The sequence below is a fragment of the Sebastes umbrosus genome, chromosome 4 (genome assembly GCF_015220745.1).
Source record: "Sebastes umbrosus isolate fSebUmb1 chromosome 4, fSebUmb1.pri, whole genome shotgun sequence".
In the NCBI taxonomy this organism is placed as follows: domain Eukaryota; kingdom Metazoa; phylum Chordata; class Actinopteri; order Perciformes; family Sebastidae; genus Sebastes; species Sebastes umbrosus.
In genome coordinates, this window is record NC_051272.1 from 19,293,503 (window position 1) to 19,313,784 (window position 20,282).

General features: G+C 41.1%; 1 protein-coding gene across 1 annotated transcript; it reads right to left on the reverse strand.

The window, feature by feature from the left end:
- Positions 1-690: 690 nt before the first annotated feature.
- LOC119487344 (unconventional myosin-Va-like) lies at positions 691-19,916 on the reverse strand. The gene is made up of 40 exons (XM_037768144.1): positions 19,890-19,916; positions 18,077-18,187; positions 17,128-17,299; positions 16,754-16,898; positions 16,182-16,338; positions 15,956-16,099; positions 15,467-15,548; positions 15,254-15,361; positions 15,038-15,144; positions 14,643-14,908; positions 14,274-14,355; positions 14,051-14,191; positions 13,793-13,918; positions 13,453-13,536; positions 13,051-13,176; positions 11,931-12,028; positions 11,741-11,827; positions 11,513-11,621; positions 11,189-11,400; positions 10,947-11,103; positions 9,552-9,791; positions 9,143-9,391; positions 8,468-8,561; positions 8,243-8,385; positions 7,781-7,894; positions 6,515-6,649; positions 6,305-6,361; positions 5,628-5,855; positions 5,442-5,509; positions 5,281-5,355; positions 4,995-5,193; positions 4,071-4,164; positions 3,826-3,969; positions 3,542-3,696; positions 3,372-3,461; positions 3,131-3,281; positions 2,751-3,030; positions 1,185-1,359; positions 1,017-1,097; positions 691-904 (listed from the first exon to the last, which is right to left on the reverse strand). Exons 1-40 carry the CDS (start codon positions 19,914-19,916, stop codon positions 752-754), a joined length of 5,466 nt encoding a protein of 1,821 aa, XP_037624072.1. The 3' UTR covers positions 691-751.
- Positions 19,917-20,282: the final 366 nt, after the last annotated feature.

Sequence of the window (20,282 nt, forward strand, 5' to 3'; positions counted from 1 at the left end):
TTCTTTTGCAGATTCATACAGTTATTACTCTTTGGCTATGCAGTGCTGAAAAGCTAATATATATAAACCATGGATGTATAAAGAGAACTGGATACAGCGTTGGAAGCGGGGCCCCGTTCATTCCTATGAAAGTTGCTCGGTGGCGCAGGAAGCCAAAATGGCTCGACTTTCGTCTGGAAAAGTACCCGGATCTTCCGGGCAATCTTCAGCATCCATTGGGCACATGGAACATGACTCGGTCACGGGGTCCCAACGTCATGCTGTCATCACGGCTTGTGCTGTCGTCATGGTCTGGGTCTCATTCACATGAACGGAGAAAGGGAATAACTCTGGATTCAGCTATTAGTGCGTTTTATAACTTTTAGGACCTAATGATTTAAATAAGGGCTATTAGATTGTTCGTACTGGGGAGTTGATTTACCTAAAAAAAAATTATCCACTGAGTTACAGACGTCTCTTTCCCAAAGTAAGTCTATGGGAAAAAGTATTTTTGGGCCCAATGGCATCACGTGACGGACACGGAAGTTGTAGTACCACCGTTTGGCCACTACGAAAATTGGGATCAACGACCGACGCTCTTTCTGGGGGCTTGATATAAACGCCATGTAAACAATGAATCCTTATTCTGCTGCAATAATCACTGATAGTGAAAACTTCACAACTCGAAGAAACTTTGGTGAAAAACAGTCATTGTTTTTGTGTCAGTGTCAGAGGTCTTGATGGTCTTGATGGTCTTGATGGTCTAGATGGTCTAGATGCGGGCGAGGAAGCCCAGATTGAGGCTAGCGGGGATCTGGATGGTCTCCAGAGCCACAGAGGAGGGGGTGAAGGGGAGGGTGACAGAAAAGATCTTCTTGGCGTCCATCATCAAAGTGGACGACTCAACTCTGTCTTTCAAAAGGTTCTAAAATGTAAAAAAAAAAAAGCAGATATATCAAAAACAACATTATATATGGGCTTTAAGGAGTTTAAAAGAGTCCTGCATTCTTGCCCACACTTAAAAAACTTCTACTCACTTTAATAGTTGTGATGAAAGTGGTTGTCACTCGCTCTTCAAACTCAATCACTGGGGTGTACAAGGTCAACACTTTTATAATCTGCAAAGAGAAACACACACTGATAAAGGCACTAGCAGTGTATCATGTCTACAGATTAAGAAGGCAGAACATTTACTGATGATGGACCTGTTCTGTGGTGAGGGCGGAGCACATGTTGCAGATAGCTTGGGCGTCTGACTCAGTCTTCTTCTTGATCTGTAGAAGCTGTGCGGCCTGTATGAGAGGCTCCAGAGTGTCCTTGGCACCGCAGTCGGCCAGCTCCCTCTCCGATAGCCACTCCTCCAACTGCCAAACATTGTACCTGAGGCCAGAGGTATTGGACAAACAATTCAGACTGAATCAAGGTACCCTCTAACAAGGTTCAATCTGGTCTGTAACACCAGAGTAAGGTTGATATTGAATGTAAATAATGTTGCTTGTATGACAAAGAAAACCACAATTAATAATATATATGCAATATGTTATTCACTGTCCATGATCAGGTTGTCCCATCACAGTGTCTGTTAATATGTCTGTGATTCATAATCAAGTCAAAAGACCTGAAAATTACCTTGAAATCAAATATTCAATATATGAATGAAGTGAAACAAAGTGGCAATCAATGCTGATTATCAGGCTAGCAAATTCTGCTGACTTCATATTTGGTGATAAAACATAAAAGTGGTTCAAATTCTGAATTATCACTAAACATCAAACTAAAAGTTACCAGCCCCTCTTAAAGGGACAGTTCAGGTGTTTTGAAGTGGGGTTGTATGAGGTACTTATCTATAGTCAGTGTATTACCTACAGTAGATAACGGTTGGCATGCCCCCAGTTTGGAGAAACAGACAGGAGTTAACACACAGGAGCAAAGCAATGTACTGCTGTGGACGGAGCCGGCAGCAAAACATATTTTAGCCACCTAAAAAAAATTAATATCCGTCCACAGCAGTACATTGCGTTGCTTCCGTGCTGTGACTCCTGTCTGTTTCTCTAAACTGGGGGCGTGCCAACCATTATCTACTGTAGGTAATACACCGACTATAGATAAGTACCTCATACAACCCCACTTCAAAACACCTGAACTATCCCCTTAAGGCATCCCCCTGACATAAAGACCTGATGTTGTTTCAGAATCTTGAGAAAATAAAGTGTGAACTGAGAGGCTCTGCCCACAAGTTGTATTCCACTTGGGGTACTATGATCCAGTACACAAAGGCATTTTTTTATGATTTTATCTTCCATTATTTTAGTACGCTGTCAATAGTTACAGCAGTGTTTCTGTAAGGTGGGGGGAAGGCTTGAGGAGATAGGACAAAGAGGCCATTGTGTTGACCATTTTAAATATAATAAACATATACATATTGTTCATGTTTTTTTCCTGTGCATAATGTAACTTATTCAATAAAAATATTTTGCTAACAAAAACAATAAAAAACATGATGAAACATGATGTTTCATTGAAAATATTATCTGATGTTTCTTTAAATTCTTTCTCTGTCAGAATAACATTTTAGACACCACAGTAAATACTATGAAGATGCATGATTGTCTACAGGTTTTGTAACAATCACACCATTGGGTGTCTGAGATATTGACTGAGAAAGCTTGCTTGATGTAAGCAAGGACTGACACACCTCAATCCATTCTGCTTCTATAATCTCATTGAATAATGTAGAATAACAACCAGCCTATGACCATTCTATGCAGTACCTGATCTGAAGGCCTTTACTCCAGGAGCACATGTCCTTCCGCAGCAGCAGGTGGTTGAGTGTAACCGCACAGATGATGTAAAACTGCTGCCTAACCAGCTGTTTAATGAGGTCCGAGTCCACCCCGTGCTGTCTCATGGTGGTGTAGAAGACGCCAAGACGCTGCAGCAGGACTTCCACAGTAACAGTATGCTCTAGGAAACTGGTGCTTCTCTTCCTCAGGCCTGTCGGTTTGGACCCCAAAACACCCTGGATTGTCTCGTGCTCTAGCATGCCCGCCACTACACATAAGAAGAAAAATACATTTGATGTGCTTTCCATTATGGTCAGGAGAAGAACACATTGTTAGTTATTATGTCTGGTGAGATTATTTCTCCTCACCAATCATGGGCTGCAGGATGTTCTCTGTGCATTTGATGAGCTGGCGATAAATTTGGATGGCCAGATCACCAAAAACTTGCTGGTACTCTGACAGTTCAAAGTTGGCTAGACAGTGCTCATTCTGCTTAGCAGTGTTGCACTCTATGAAGCCCTATAGTAGAAAGAGGTTGTGCAGACATCCAGGGTTAATTAATGTACAGCTGTAACCATAACTCTGGTATCAAATCCTTCTTGAGCTCACCTCATCTCCACTGTACTGCTTCAGACAGTGCATTAATCGGCATGTGTTGGCCAGCCAGAAAGACACCACTTCAAAATCAGTTCCTCTCCTCTATAGAAACAGTGTAAAAATTAATTCAAAATAAAAGCATCAGTCACTGTCTTTACACATATCGAAGTTATATACCACACCTTAATGACCGACTTGATGCTGCTGATGGTGGAATTGAGCAGAGTGCTGACTCTCTGATCATCATTCACGTTGTCTGCATATCGTACGCACATGAAGATGATGTAAGCCGGAAGCCCAGGAGTGAAGTTGACCGCTACGCCACGAGGCTTCAGATCTGAGAAGATTACAACATTTCAAAGCAAAATCCACAAATAATGTGCTCTCGATCTATGAAAAACATTTGCATGCAATTCTTAACACAGTTCAGAAGATGATTTGCTTGAGCAAAACAGGTTTAACATACCTACTACCAGGCTTTTAAGTAAGCGACTCTCGTCACCCTCCCTGTACTCCAACATGCCCCGGTACTCTTTCTCCTTGCGGGTGATATGCACCGCTCTGCCAGGATCGCTCGTCACAGGAGCTTTACTCTTTTGTGGAGTACTCGCTAAACACAAGAGGCACAATAAAATAAATCACAGGATTGATGCTGTGCTAAAGTAATCTTGAAAATGTACTGTATGAACACAGGTAATGCTGTGTGATTACCTTCAAAATCTTCAACTTTTTTCATGTAAACTTTCAGTTGTTTTTTCAACTTGCGTATGGTTTTGTCTTGTTGCTCTTGCTGCTCCATGAGTTCCTAAAATGATGTAAATATACTAGATTAGTGTGAGGAAAACAAACTTTCATACAGTGTTGATTTTTAAAACTGTGAAATTAAAACATCTGTAAATAGCAACATGGTGAGAATTATTTGTGTCCCGTAGAAACGCTTCAAAAGTCTTAAATCCTAAAAACACTTTCCTTACTCTTCTGTGTTTTTTATAGTACTGTAACATGTTAACATGCTATTCTTTACTTATGTAATGTTTCCTCAAAGAACAAAAGTATTAGACAGAGACATCTAAAGCCCCATTTCCACCACAGGAACTTGCCCCCAGAACTAAGAACCTTTTGAGGAACTCGTTGCGTTTTGACCGCAGGAACCAGGGTCTTAATTAATTTCCGGGGACATTTTATGGGGCTTCCCCCCCCCCAAAAGGGCCCTGGTCAGGGGGTAGTACTTTCTGAAAGTACAGGAACTTTCAAGGTGGAGTTTGGAGGGTTGATCGTCGCTGATTTGTAAAACACACATAGAGCCGCTGCTTCAACGATTTCCACTAGTGTACCGCTTCATTCATAAACAAGGAAGTACTCTAGTGTCAATTTGCTTTTTCATACTTCAGCAGACTAATTAGCCTAATCTTCGCAGGTCTTTAGACCACGTGGAAATGCAGACAACAATGGGCTGAAGGAAGCTTGAAGTTCCTTGTTAAGTAGTTCCAAAGACTAAAAGTCCCTGGAACTTTTGGTGGAAACCCGGCTTAACTGTTCATTATGAAGGAGCTCTGCATTGTGAAAATATATTTACACAGTCATAATAACTGATAAAAGGCAGCATTATAGATTCAAACCAGTGAGCAGACCCACCAGGTTCTCATTGGTGAGCCGTGTGATCTCGTGCTTCAGACTCGCATCAATACGGGCATCTTCAGGCAGCAGGAGGCTCTGGGCCAGCAGCTTCTGCTGTTGCTCCTTTCCAGCCTTCATCTTGTTCACCTCAACAAGCAGCTTCCTATTCTCCTCACTGTGAACACGATCCTGTTCCCGCATCTGGCACACCAGAACTCTGGCAGATGGAGGGATAGCATTCAGTTTTTATGTGGCATGGTCGGGATTTAATACATCAACCAACTACAGTATATTATTTCATTACCTATTGGTCTCTTTCAAGCCTTCATAAGCCAGCCACAGCTCTCCATCCTCATTCAGTGTATGAATGTCAGTGGACCTGAGGAACAACATCAGAGACTTTAAATAACACAAAACTGTACCACCTGATGGATTTAAACTGGAGTGGGAGCCACATGGTCTTACCGGTCAACATCTTGAAATGAGGGCATTTCACTTAAATCTAATTTCACACCTTCCCCAAGCGCAGAGTCCTAGAGGTCAGTTCATAAGGGATAAATGATATCTAGTTATTGGTAGATATCTGTTCCATTAAATGCAAAAAATACTGAATAAAAAATAAGAATGTAATAATGTAATTTACTTTCTCACCTTGTGTTTAAGAGCCTCTTGGCGGACCATATGTGATCGGAGGAGCAGCACTTCCTCTTTTCGCATCTCCAGCTCATCATTAGAGGAACTGAGGTGTTCCAGCAGTATGTTGTAGGTCAAAGAGCCAGGGATAGGGGGCGCCAGTTCACTCTCCTCATTGGTCAGAGACTTCCGTAGCTCATTTAGATCCTGCTTCAACTTCTTGTTCTCAGACTCCAGTTCTTGCCGCTGAGACATTTAGAGAAACATAAACAAGTCAAATATCCACAAATTATTTATTGTCTCTATTTACCGGACAGGTGTTTTAGAGCCAGGTATTATGTCTCAGAAGTAATCTTTAATGTTTAATCTTCATGCTACTTTTGAATAAGTTTGTGGTATAGCGCCATCTCCAGGAATATCAAGTCCGTTCAATTTTCGTGGTTCAATGTCACAAGAGTTCATGGAAATTCATGCCGTCTCCTCTTTTTGGTTGTGATATACTGAAATTAATTTACATTCGTTTTTATTGAGTTTTATTCGTTTTTTACACAGGCAATATTGTTTCGCTTTAGTTTTAGTAAATTCTTAAGGATATGTTTTTTTATTTAGTTTCAGTTTACTAAAAATATTTTCCAGTTTATTTTTTTCAGTTTACTATAATAACCTTGATCCCAACACCTATGACAAAGTCATACCTTCAATGTTTCCAAGTCCAGTTCTGCCCTGCCAACACTTCTCTGCTCCTCCACCATCTTTTGAGAAAAATATACACATAATGTAAATACCAACCATTCAACCACAGATATCAAAATATAACTAATAGCTTTGTGATACAAAACTTTTCTCTCTGTTTATTAATTTTTATTTCACCATTAAAAAAACAAGATTGGTGTTTCAGTCCATACTTTTGCCTTTTCTTGTTGGGCTTCTTCTTTCGTATCCAGCTGCTCCCATAGTGACTGTTTGTCCTGCTCCAGTTCCTTCAGTTTTCTCTGGAGCTTCAGAAGGACCGGCAGGTCCACCGTGGCCTGGGTCTCATCCTAACACAACACAGCAAGCATTTGAGAGAGGAATCTCTTCACAAACTAACTAGAATGCTGCACTAATAGGATTATAACACAGACATGGCTGGAACAAAATCTTCCCACAGCTGCAACAGGGAATGAGTGTCCAGTGCTTGATACCAGTGGTAATCTAATTATTCAGTGATCATTTTATCAAGAGCATCACGTCAGAAAAGCTGCTGTTTGAAGATGACAACAATTTTTCCACCATGAAAACTAAAATTAGTTGTAACTGACTGTGTTCACACCACAGCTATAGCAGCTCTTTGTCAATATAGAAAATACAAATGTTTTACAATCATGTTTAAAGGGTAACTGGTATTTGTCAAATAGGGACAACAATTTCTGAAATTGGTCCAGTATTGAGGGAGAACGCTGTAACCGGCATCCATCAAACGAGCTGCGAGGGCAAATGAGCAGCTTCAATGTAACATTACATCCACTAAAAGTGATTTTTTTGGTCACCAACAGGCTCAGATTGTTATTATAAGTGTCTGACAACATTATGGAAAGGACCCTACAAAGAAATGAAACATTTTTCTGTTTGTTATTGTGTCCAAGTCCCGCTCAAAGAGAGGACCTTATCCACATTGTGGAAATCATCTAAATATTTAGCCATGACATTGAAAATCTTTTAGATAACACTAAGCTACGCTTTTGTACTCCAACACAACAAACTCTGCCCGGCTGGCACTGGCGTTCCCCCCATGGATGTATTCCACTATTCCACCGTTGTCTTCCGGCAAAATGTCACCTCGCCGGATTTCACAACGAGACTACTTGAGAGACTCCTTCCATAATGTCAGATGCTTATAATAACAATCAGAGCCCGTCGTGGCAAAAAAGAAGCACTTGTCGTTTCGTGGCTGCCGTCTACAGCGCTCTCCCTCAATACTGGACCAATTTCAGAAATTGTTGTCCCCATTAGTCAGTTAGTCACAAAAACATAGGAAAATAGGGTCCAGGTTGAAAAATACCAAAGTTACCCTTTAAGTGTACAGGGGGTGAGCATTTCAAACTCAAAAAGATACATTTTAGGCTAGTGTATGCATCACTTTCAGGCAATACTGATACTACGCTATGATATTGTGTAGTTTTTGACATTACCTCTGTTTGTATGGAGTTGTCTTCTCCGTCAGTAGAGCCTAAACTCTGACTAAACTCAGATGAGATGCTGCTGTAGTTGGAGTCTGTCCTCTTGTGACCAGATTTGCTTGAACTCTGGTTGGGTATGAAAAAATACACACGTTACTGTTAGAATAAGTAGCCAGACCTAAACTTGTTCCATCATGATAAATATTTTTTCTAATGTCACATATAAGTTGTACACTGACACCCTGTTAACATTTTACATGTTGATAAAGGTAACTGGTTTCTGCATTTCTGTGATCTATAATTGTCACCATGTAAAAAGGTTTACATGAACTACTAAATGTCTTAATTTAAGAGATTCTGGTTTGTGACCCATCTTGAAATTGCCATGTTGTTAAAACCCATCAATCAACAAGTCATAAATGAGAACTATTTTTGCAATGTCAAAACTGTGACGCCAAACGAAGTGTTCCTCACAATGCTGAGACTCATCTCTTCCTTCAGGTCTCTGTGCCGCTCCTCCAGATGCAGGTGTTCACTCAGCAGACTTTGGTAGCGAGAGCGCTCTTCAGTTAAGTCTTTCTCTAGATGTTTTGCATTCCCGACGTTGGTTTTGATATCTGAAACAAAACAATTTTGTCATATTTGTTCATTCATTCATTAATAAAGGACTGCAGAGGTTTGAGGTGAATAGCTCAGTACCTTTCAACTGATCAGCTTGTTCCAGGATTAGTTTGTTCAGTTCATCTTTCTTGCTGCTCAACAAGCTGTTCTTCATATTAAGGTCTTCCACCACCTGATTGTGAGAGAAGGCAAAATAATGTAATCTTAGTCTTTAGTCCTCTTCATTATGTCTTTTGAGGTTCTAGAAACTGACAAAAATGGAACCAAATGAACTACGAATTCATAAAATGCCCAAAGGACCTAAATGCAGGACTGCTCCATTCTTTCCAGAACATTTTTGTCAAGCAAACTTAAAAATCATAAAACAAATTAGCAGGCAGCTTAAAGCAGGGGAAAATGATGGGATCACACGTCCAACAGTAGAAGTAAAACATACATAGAAATAAAAATGAACCACATATTCATGAAAACACAATTTGAATGACGTAAGATGAACTGATTGGTGACAAACACTGGTGATAATGAACAAACCTCTGCTGTACGGCTTAGTGTGGAAAATAACAGTTTAGGAGTGTGGGGTACAATAGGATTTTAACTAAATGTCACTGAAGGTGTCAATGTATCTCCACCAATGATATGTCATTAATCCTACCTATTAACATTCCAGATAACTGAGGAAAGAGCGCTATTTAGAAAATTGTAGTGAAGCTGCCCAGCAGTCAAGTTGGATAAATCTAGATGAAGCAGGCCTACCTGTTGTGTCTGCTCCTTGTAGACCTTTGTATGCTCTTCCAGGTCTTGTTTCTCTCTGCGGGTGTTGTCCAGCTCGTGCTGAAGGAAGGAGAGCTGCTCCAGCAGAGAGGGAAGCGTCCCTGCCTTGGCTCTAGCCTCTTGCTCTGATTTACGCAAGTTTTCAATCGCTCTGCTCTGTTTCTCTTTCTCGGTCTTCTGGGTCTTCTCCAGAACAACCAGCCTCTCACTGAGCTCTCTGTTGTCTTTATGCTGCAGGGGGAGAAACAAACACATGCTTTGCATGTGATACGACAACTCCCAATGACCCAATGTTTCTCCAGCTCCAGTTTGTTTGTATTAGGGTTGATACCAGAGTAAACAACTACTCAACACAGACAAAACTAGATACACATACTCACACAATACTCACCTGATCATTAATCTTGTGCTGCAACTGCATAATCTTGTTTTCCATGCCAATGTTGAGCGTCTTGAAGCGTTCCACAGAGCGCGCCTCCACTTTCAGCGTCTTTAGTTCCTTCTTGGCCTTCATGCGACGGACACAGCTCTGCAGCAAGACGACGGCTGCCAGGGAGCGTTTGTAACGCTGTCTAGCCAGCCAGCCTTTCACCCATTTCTGGATGACAACGGCTTTTCGCTCAAATATCAACTGTGAAATAAAAAACAAATACTTAATGTCAAGTTTATAAGTGAAATGGTAATGACAAGACCAGCAATAAGTGAGTGCAAAAGGTGAGGTGAAAATCCAGGGGCCATGTGTACAACATTCAAAAATGTGCTGTTGCCTAGTGGTTGCATTAGACTTTCTCATTGTTTGTCATTTTGACGGACAGGGTTGTAAAAATACCGTCATAATTATTGCTCGCCATTTCATATTTTCATTTTTAATGATAATAACACATCGGCCTATTTAAAGGTGGAATCAGTGATTCTATTCTAATACACATTTTGTCAAATTCAGTGATCTCCTCACGGTCCGCTATCTGTTCGTTCTGTGTTCTATAAATCCAGAGCTCATACACAGCCCTGGCTCGGCAAATAGGAAACAAACAAAGTGGATCGGACCAAGCCACTATGGCTACAGGCCTTACCGAATGTAATTTTTTACATTCAAAGCTTCTATTGAGGTTTTCGAAAGAAGCTTTGAATATCTGTTAATTAGTGCAAGCCTTCCTTTGTGTGGTTGTGCTGCAGCAAGTGGGAGAGCAAACAGGAATTTCCCGATCCTGCAAGCACTAGCTTCACCGGCAGGAAATCCCGCAGCATGCTCTTCATCTGCACCAGTGGAGCAGCTGCACAGCCTGCACCACTCTGTGACCCATAGGCCTAATGGTCACAGATGCGATCTGTTTCTATTCATATGACTTAATGATTGAGAATCCTACACAGCGATCAAGGTTTAGGAAGTGCAAAACAATCTGGTGTACTCTGTGTACCGCTGCAAGAAGGCTTCACTGCCTCAACAATGTTACTAACGGAACAGGGCACATCTGGGCTTCCTTTGAGCTGGGAACTTTTCCATATAATATTCAAGAGGCACTGATTCCTGTTTTCATGGCAGGCACCTATTAAATCACCTATATTGTAATATTCAACTATCAAGTTCCTCTACGGGTTGAGAAAATTCCCTTTAAACCCCTTTCAAGCTCCAGAATACAAACTTAAAAATAGTCAACAGGCAAGCTGATGTTGATATTGCCTCCTGGAATTATTATATTTTGACAATAAAACCTTCCAGTAAAGGAGACCTTACAAGTGTGGAATTATAACATATCTAACTCCTCAAGCATCAACATGGCATTACCTTATAGTACTGCTTTCTAGCCATGTAGGCCCTCAGGACGCACTGAATAGTGATAGCTGCAGAGCGCTGCTGCTGGTAGCGTCTCCTGGTCACCCACATACGGACGTACCGCTGAATGACAACAGCTGCTCTGGTTCTTCTGAGAAACTTAACATAACTGACAGGAAATAAAAACATGTAAGAAATATGCTAGATCAGCTAGAAGTTGATATGACGTCTTATTCTACTGTTGTTTCACTCACCAGCGTGCCTGGTGACCCCGTGCATGTCTCTGTATGGTGATCGCAGATTCCTTCATCCTCAGGTACTTTTTGCGGGCCACCCAGCAGCGGATCGTCTTCTGGATGCTGACACAAGCCATGCGCAGCTTGTCAGAACGCAGCTTCTCCAGGTAAGCCACCTGACCGGCCCTGAAGAAGATCTTGTTTTTGCCAAACTGACACTTATCCTGGTCCTAGGAACCGAACAAAATATACATTAGCGAATATAATATGTTATGTTCCGTGAAAGTTACATTTATTTTGTTACTGACATTATGATAATGCTTTTATACAATTCAGACATACCTTTACAAGTTTTTCCAGGATGTTTTTGCAGGTTTGTTTTCTGTCAGGAAGCACATCCTTTTGCTTCACGAGGACCCGATAACGACTAAAGAACTCCTGATAGGTCCATCTGCAATATTCATGTTAAGAATGACAAGTTGGATGGATTATTTGTATAGGTTCATGTATTATAAACATATAAACTGCCCATGGCTCTGTGCTCTGTACTAGATGCTGCTGATATGCTACCTAGATGGGAAACCTGCTGCTGAGATCCGGATGGTTTCGAGGACGCCACATGCTCGAAGCTGCTGCACTGCTCTCACAGGATCCATGCTTTATAAAAGACATAAAACATAAAAACACCTGTAACTGTAACTCTTTCATCTGCGCTTGTTGCAGATAATCGTATGAAACAGAAGAGTGAAATCATCCTCACATGAATGGAGATTTGTTGTCATTTGGCTTGATGCAGCGTACGTAGTGAGGAGATGTAGCATTTAGTGTGTCCATCAGCAAATGTAGAGACTGTCGAAACTGAGTAAAAAGAAAACCATAAATCCTTGATAAGTAATTATGGAAATACATAAATTGTAGTAATGTGCTTGAACATTCAATTTAAATGTCCAATATCAGATTTTGCATAGATAGATTTACTTAGAAAGGGTCCAATTGTAGGGCTGCACAATTAATCAAATTTGAATCACAATCAAGATTTTGGCTTACCACAATTAACAACATAATCGACTGAGATATTGACATTAAAAATACGTGCTCCGCTCATAGAAAACTCTGTTGCATATCAAATCAAGCATTTCCTAAACTAATTGCCAGCCACCAGGGGGTGATCCAGATGGTTTGGCTTCACTTTTGGGGAGCTGTCTTGCCGCTGCGCACGCACCTTGCAACAGCAGCCTGTGAAAAACGTTCCTGAATGTTGCCACTGCAGTCCATAGTAGAAGGGTAATAAGCCTATACTCTATATATATTTTATGGGCAAAATAAAAATGCACTGAATTCAGATGAAAAAGAACCTTTAAGTCTTATTTTGATGCAACAATTTGTTAATTAGCAGAAATGTAGCACAACGTGAAAGTGAAGTTCTCTGTTGATTTAATTTTGGATATAAAGCTTTGGTGCAATTTAATGTTGCTTCTAGGAGATGAACTGTGAATAAGGACTAGTCTTATTTTGACGCAAAGATTTGAACATTAGCAGGAATGTAGCCCAACATGGAAATGAAAGCAGTGCTTGGTGTATTTAAATGTGAAAGTGTAATTAAAAATATTGCGACCGTAAAATCAATGAATAATCGTAGTAAATAATCTTAATCTCAATATCAATTTAAAAAATGGTTAATATAATTTTGGCCATAATCGTGCAGCCCTATCCAGTCGTAAATGTATTTGTAGTTATTTATTTCCTTAAAGGCAATTAAATCTGACCAGCTGAGGAAATCCTAAATATAATTTTCCATAACTTTTCCACAAAACAGTTTTTAATCATGCATTTTCCCACATCATCAAATGTCACATCGCCGGCTCACTTTATGCTCTCACCTGCAGTCCGACGGTTTTCTTATTCTCCCTCTGCATCGGACCAGCCCTTCCGGTGACACTAGTACGCTTGTTCGTAGAACCTGTTGCCTTCTCATCATCCTCAAACAGCTTCTGCAGCCAATCAACCTGAAAAGATTATTTTTCAGAGATCAGAGCGACAAAATACAAAGTTATCATTGAACAGCAGATGGCAGTGTTTTCAACAGTGTGTGTGTATTTCCTCCAATAGTTGTGGTTGAACAATTCTAGGGCGTGTGCCCAGGAACTTGCCTCAAAAAATATACTTAATTTGCTTTTAGCTGAGGAGGTGTTGATATTGAATCCATGTGACCTCCACAAACTAACTAATTGAGAAGGAGTAGCAAGTGAAAATGAAGTGAAACTATTTATAAACCATGTCACCTTGCTCGTTTTCAGCACATTTATCTGCTCCTCATTGACTGTGTCCTTGTTTTTCTCCAGGAAACCCTCACACTGGTACTCCACCTAGGCACAAAGGACCAGGTCACACAGTAAAGGTCATATTCATCATTTAAAGTTTAAAGCGGACTGATTAGTATGGGTCTAATAAATAGAATCATCAAACATTAGTGGTGAAGACATATAATTCTGACTTTGCAGACAAAGTAATTACAATTTCACACTTGACTTTCTTGGTGCTCTTAGATAAGAAAACATGAGTCATCCATCCATCTGCTGACCACTGAGACATAATGCCACTTCAGCATACAACCATGTTTACCTTGTCTGCAAAGTGGTGGATGATGAAAGCTCTATTTGACAACCTGGGTTTATCAAAGTAAGCATTCTGCTTCAGGAGGGTGTTGTACAGTTTCTGGGCCCATGTGTCGTCACAGCCTTTGGGCATCTATGGAAACAGGAAAGGCTGACACATCAGTTAGTCATGGCCTTACTCATAACCTCCAAACATAGCACGCTTGAGATTTCTCCAGTGGAAAGTAGCCGAACAGAAAAAGTAAAATTAAAACTGGCATTTTACCTTGCACTCCTCATCCAGAAGGTCCAGAACACCCAGCTTGGCCTCAATGAGATCAATGCACGGCTGGTTGTCGTCAAAGTCAATCAATGTCCAAGGGATCTCCTCTTTCATGTACTCCTCTTGCTCCAGTTTGAAGACATGCTGGAGGGAGTGATGGAGGAAATGATTTACGTGCACATTTTGACAACAAAATGAATGTATAGAGCAAGAAAAAGACGCATACCAAGTTGAACTGTTGTTGAAGCTTCTCGTTGGCATAATTGATGCAAAACTGTTCAAAGCTGTTGACATCAAATGTTTCAAAGCTGAGGAAAAATTAATTTTTAAATTAAAACATGTCTGATCATCTAGGGAACATAAATGGAAAAAGCAAATGAATAGCTCGCACACTTCAGGGCTTCAATGTTCATTCATTTATTGCATAGTTACATTTCGAGCAACACTGCTCTGACTGAGCAGAGTGCGAGCCATTTGTTTTTTCCATAATCTCCTCACTTTAAGCTCAGCACCTGCCCTGTCTTGGAATCGATGTGTCTGTATATATATGCCAACCTAAATGGAAAAACCACAAACCTGGAGTTGAAAAACGTACCCGTAAATGTCGAGCACACCAATGAAGGAGTGTTGTTTTGCTGCAGACTTTAGGGCATTGTTAATACTGCCCACAATCCAGATGAAAAGTCCGGCGTAGATGTGTTTGGCGAGGGCATCTCGGCCGTTGACCGCATGCATTTTGGAGACAGACTTGACGTAGGTTTCTGTGGTGGTCTTGAGTTTCCTGTGACACAACCAGTGGGCCATTTCTTCACAGGGCACCCCCATCAACTCACAAAACACCATCAGGTGGTCATTGTCTGGCTGGAAATACATTAACAATAATGATCAGGTACGGATCTACACATCCTCAATACAACATCCGGACATAAAATTATCAAATATACTAGACACAAAACTCTCTTGTTGTGTTCAGGGGTAATCAGTGTTTACCGAGATGCTGCTTTTGTCTGCTGACTGATCTTTCACCTCCACATTGCTAAGATGAAGAATAGCTGCCAGAATTTGGTAAATTGCCATTTGATCACTTTCGCCGATTCCTACAATGAAAACAGAACAATAAATAATGATCAATCATGTAAGGAAATCCAGAAAAAAAAAAGAACAGTACTGTCCATTCAACATGATATAAATGCAACCAGCACTCACCTAACAGTGAGAAAGCCCTCCTGGTATTGCACATCTCTTTGGCATCATCCACTCCATCTATGACTGGGCTCCGACCCTGGTTAGTACAGTGGAAGTCATCTGCGCAACCTTCAAACATTAAACACATAAAATATTGAACTAAATAGACTACATCTGTTTTTTTAATTGTTTAAATCCTGCTAAAATCACAATAGATACTTTAGTGATTCATACCTAACTTGAAGGCTTTGAACTCAGATAAATGTGAAGAGGCACACAGCTGGTAGAATATATGGTAGTTCCTTTCTTCGTGGGCCTAAAAATAGAGCAAAGAGATGTAAAATGGGAGCCAAGTAATTACACAAGTACTGCAAACACATTCCGTGAAATTGACAGCTCTTTTGACTGTAGGTGCATGCATAAACTGCAAGCACGTTTCTAAACCCGGGCTTAAACTGATATCATCAAAATTTCCCTTGAAAATAGTTCACAGTTGCTAAACAAAACCCAATATGTTACTATCTTTCTGAGTCAAACCAAGCAGGCTAAACTAAGAGAGTGTTGTTTATGGTGCTTGATATTATGTTGCTAAGATATACACATGTTACATGCACATGAGAGTGTTTTAAATCAATTAACTGCGTGGAGAAACACAGAAAATCGAAAGATAGAGAGGGCCACATTCAGACGGTAGTCACATGAAACCATACCAATGTAATTTACCTGAAACACAACTCTAGACTTTTCCAGTAAGTAGGTTCTCATGTTAGCACCGATTATACAATGCTTCTTGTCGAACCCAATCTCAATGTACTTCCCAAAGCGACTGCTGTTGTCATTCCTTGTTGTCTTGGCATTCCCAAGAGCCTACAAGAAACACACAAAAGGCTTTCAGTAACCTTTGTCATTTTATAATTTTGTCTTATGTACCTGCAGTGTTAAATTTTACCTCCATGATGGGGCTGGAGGCAAGGACTCTCTCCTCAACATTTGCCTTACCAGAGGAGCAGCTGACTGTGGCAAAGTAACGCATAGCGTACTTAGCAGAGACAGTTTTGCCAGCTCCCGACTCACCACTCACTATGATGGACTGGTTTCTTTCATCTCTGTGGGAAAAGATGTGATGACATACAGACCAAATATCAGCTAAAACTAATTTAGAGTATCAGCAAAGAAGGAAATTAATATTTATTTTGCTTTAAAGGATCAGAGTGTAGGATTTCGTGGCATCTAGCGGGGAGGTTGCGGATTCCAACCAACTGAATACCCCTCTGCTCACCCGTCTTTTTCCAAGCGTGTGGGAGAACTACAGTGGCCTTCCGGTAACTTAAAAACATGAAAGTCTCTCTCTAGAGCCAGTGTTTGGTTTGTCCGCTCGGGCTACTGTTGAAACACATGACGGAGCAACATGGTGGACTCAGTGAAGAGGACCCACTCCCTATGTAGACATGAAGGGCCGCCTAAATGCTACACATTGTTTCTTTAAAATGTAAAATGAAATGTATTTGGAGGTTACAAAACCTGGCCATCTGTTTGTATGCTTCCTCTGCTACTGCAAATATGTGGGGGTCCATATCTCCCATGTTCTGCCCACTGTAGGCATTGATGATGTCAGCTTCATAGATGGCCAGGCTCTCATAAGGATTGATGGCAACCAGGACAATTCCTAAATACCACAAGGAGAAAATTGTCAGTCAGACTCTATTAAAACTGCATAAACGTATGCTATCTGACATGGATTCAAATAAATGAACAGTGTGTGTTCCTTTAAGAGCAGCCCGCACCACAATAATCAGCATGATGTACTGTAGATTACCTCAGAGCGTACAGTGAGCAGAGCTCCAAAGTCTACAATGACAGTGATAGCGTAAGTCAAAGGAGATGAAGCTCATTACCACAGTACGTGTAAATCATCTTGGAGTCGATAAAGCGCACTTTAAGGTTGTGCAGCACTGCAGGCTCGTGAAGGTAGCTGAGAGCTGTGAGGTCATTTTCCCCCACCAGGATGTCTGGGTTTCTTAGTGGTGGCAGGTTGTTGGTTCGGGGGTCTATTTTGTGTTCCACCTCCTAAAAGACACAAGAAGTTAGCTTAAAGTACCCAGTGGTGTAGAGGTTGTTGATAAGGTGGGTGTACTACTAGGTAGATGGGTAGGTTACAGAGGAGGAAGTGGGTATATATTCCAATGGCTTTTTGGCTGATAGGTGATTATACTGTAAACTGTCAGAAAAAAGGTGGGTATACTCCACTACACCACTGTAAGTACCCACAGTATGAGACTAAAGATGGTAATTTGCTTTCATTTAAGTAAAACAGCAAAAACTGTTAGGACAACCAGTGGAAAAAAGACAAGAAAACAAGCAAAAATAGATGGTTGAGCAGTAAAAATCTTAGCATCAGTTGTAGTTTGTGTTAAAGCTAACTAACAACCACTGTGCTTGCATTGTTCACTCATGATAATACTCCGGCCTTATTTCCATACCTGAAGTGCATGCCCAAACTCGACATCACAGCTGCAGGTAGCAACAGCGCTGAGTGTGTCTATCAGTCCACCTATTTTTAACCCAGTACATTAGATTGGCTTCTTGTATTCAACATTTTTGCATAGTTGCATACAAGGTACAAGGTGTTTGTCTTGCCTGGGAATGTATGTGCATTTACCAAACACCACAGCTGTCTCAAATAATCCCACAGCACACTGAGATTTATGAGGCTCCACTGCCAGTGATCTTCCAGAGAAATATGTGCATGGCTCTCTTACAGAACACCACACGCCCATTTCCACACCTCAGTGCCTCTATCTCAAATGCTTGTGACTAAATATGTGTGTTATCTGCATGTCTCACCGTGCCATCCTCCAGCTGCAGAGTCAGCTTCAGGTCGCCAGGAGTGTAATCTTTGACAAGCTCTGCTGACTTCCACACTTCTCCTGCATCTGGCAGCCATACACGGGCATACTGATGATGGACACAGTTCAGTTCAGTTCAGTTCAGTTCAGACAACTTTATTTTTCCCCAAGGGGGCAATTCATTTGTAGCATTCCCAGTCCATACATCCATACATACAACAGACAACCTGTTGGAGGGACAAGTTACAATAAGAACCATATAAATACATAGGATTATGGCAATAAAAGCCCCAAAAAAAAGAAACAATATATAAGAAAAACATATCTTAAAGTTCCTCTAAATAACAGTCATTTAAAATGGGTATGGTCTGCGTTCAGCAGCTTAACAGCAGAACTTGGAGTAACGATTTGTTCTCCTTAAGGGCACATTATAACGTCGGCCTGAAGGCATCAGAGAGAAGTCAGCTGAAAGAATATGATCTGGTTGGCTGAAAATTAGGGCCCGAGCACCGACAACGTCGGGCCAGTGAAGGCCCTATTGAAACTGAAGGAATTCTTCTTTTTCTTTTTCATCTCCCAAATGAATCGCATTTTTGACGACCTTAACATGCCCCAAAAGAATTTATTGTGCGATTTTCACCCATTTTTAGCATTTTATAGGCCGTGTACTTTAACTAACTCCTACAGATTTGATCAGATCGACATGAAATTTGGTCATGAACATCTTAAGACCTTGAGGATGAAAAGTTATCAAAATGGTGAGTTTTCACTGAACGACCTGACCGTGGCATGGCAGCGATTTTGAGCCAATCGCCATGAAACAGGAAGTTGTTGTAACTCAACTGTACATGGTCCGATCTGCCCCAAATTTCTCAGGCATGATAAGGGTCCAGTCCCGAGGAAATTTACATGCAAAAATATACTCATAGCCCACCCCAAGACGTTAGCCACGCCCCCTTTCATAACTCATGAACCGTTTGTCGTAGAGTCTTGTGGCAGGCGTCATGGCGCTCATCAGAGTTTCGGCTTCACTGTGCCCGTCTGCATCAGTCGGCGTCCCGCCAGTACCCCCGACGCGCGGGGAGGTGCGAGGGCCCGCTCATCGCTGCTCACAGCTTTAATTTTTTTTTGCTTTCTCAGTCACCTGTTTCTCCCAAATTGTGCCCAAGTCCTTCTGCTGAACTCCAGTAATCTTGGAGCACACTTTGACTATACTATTTAGACTGTTCTTGTCCTTCACAGACAGTCCGTTAAACCAGCAGGTAAAAGAAAAGGTTAAAAGGCTTTCAATAAAAGAATGGTAAAAGTTACATAAGAATGTATCACAGACATTAAAGGAATTTCAATTCTGCATTAAATGAACACTTTGTTGACCCCGTTTGACAATCATTTCAGTGTTAACATCACATTTGAGCTTTGAGTCAAACATAGTGCCAAGATATTTGTAGGAGTCATGTTTTCATAGTTCTTATTATGAATGATGCTTGCTTTTGGTATGTCATTATTCTGCCTAAAACTGGGTCAGAGCCATTCAACCACTGCACTTACAGCAGTCTTTTACACAGTATAGTGACATGTACCTCAGGAAGATGGCAGGATAGCTAACTTGAAGTCAGCAGACAGCAGTCATGCGTATAATGTGGATGGATATGGGGTATTTTAAGTGACAGACAGATTAAAAAGGCAATAAATTAAGGTTTTAAAACCCCTAAAGCTGTTCTGTAAACACCTCTAAGTGACTGGCACTATAAAACACCAGTCTTGACTCTTGCCATATGTATCCATACATTAACTAGCATAACTTTACATACCTTGGTGTAAAGTTCAGAGGCTGCCATGTCTCTCAAAAGTCGCTCAGTGAGTCCTCACAAACTTCCTCTGCCCGCAGAGAAAAGATGAAGCATGTTTATTGACTCCCAAAGTAAGAAAACGTGAACTTTTCGGAGCTCCTCTCTCTCCGTGTCTCGGCGGTGTCGGCGGGCAGCAACAGGAGAGATCAACGGCTGCTGTTGCTACGGATGTCAGTCAGTCAGATGTGCGTGCACCGACAAGTTCTGCTCGCGTGCGTCTTGCCCGCCTCCCAGCGGCCAACGCGCTTTTGACAAAGAACCACGGCGAGGAGAGCGAGGAGGGGGAAAAGAGGAGGAGTTTTTCTTTATTATTATTATTTTCTTTTCTTTTTTTTCTTTTCTTCCTTTTTTTCA

Coding starts and splice junctions, on each gene's coding strand:
- LOC119487344 (XM_037768144.1), bottom strand. CDS start 19,916: ATGGCAGCCTCTGAACTTTACACCAAG. Junction 11,622..11,740: donor GCAGCAGGTTTCCCATCTAG/GTAGCATATCAG, acceptor TGAATATTGCAG/ATGGACCTATCAGGAGTTCT. Junction 5,856..6,304: donor TGGACTTGGAAACATTGAAG/GTATGACTTTGT, acceptor TAAATGTCTCAG/CGGCAAGAACTGGAGTCTGA.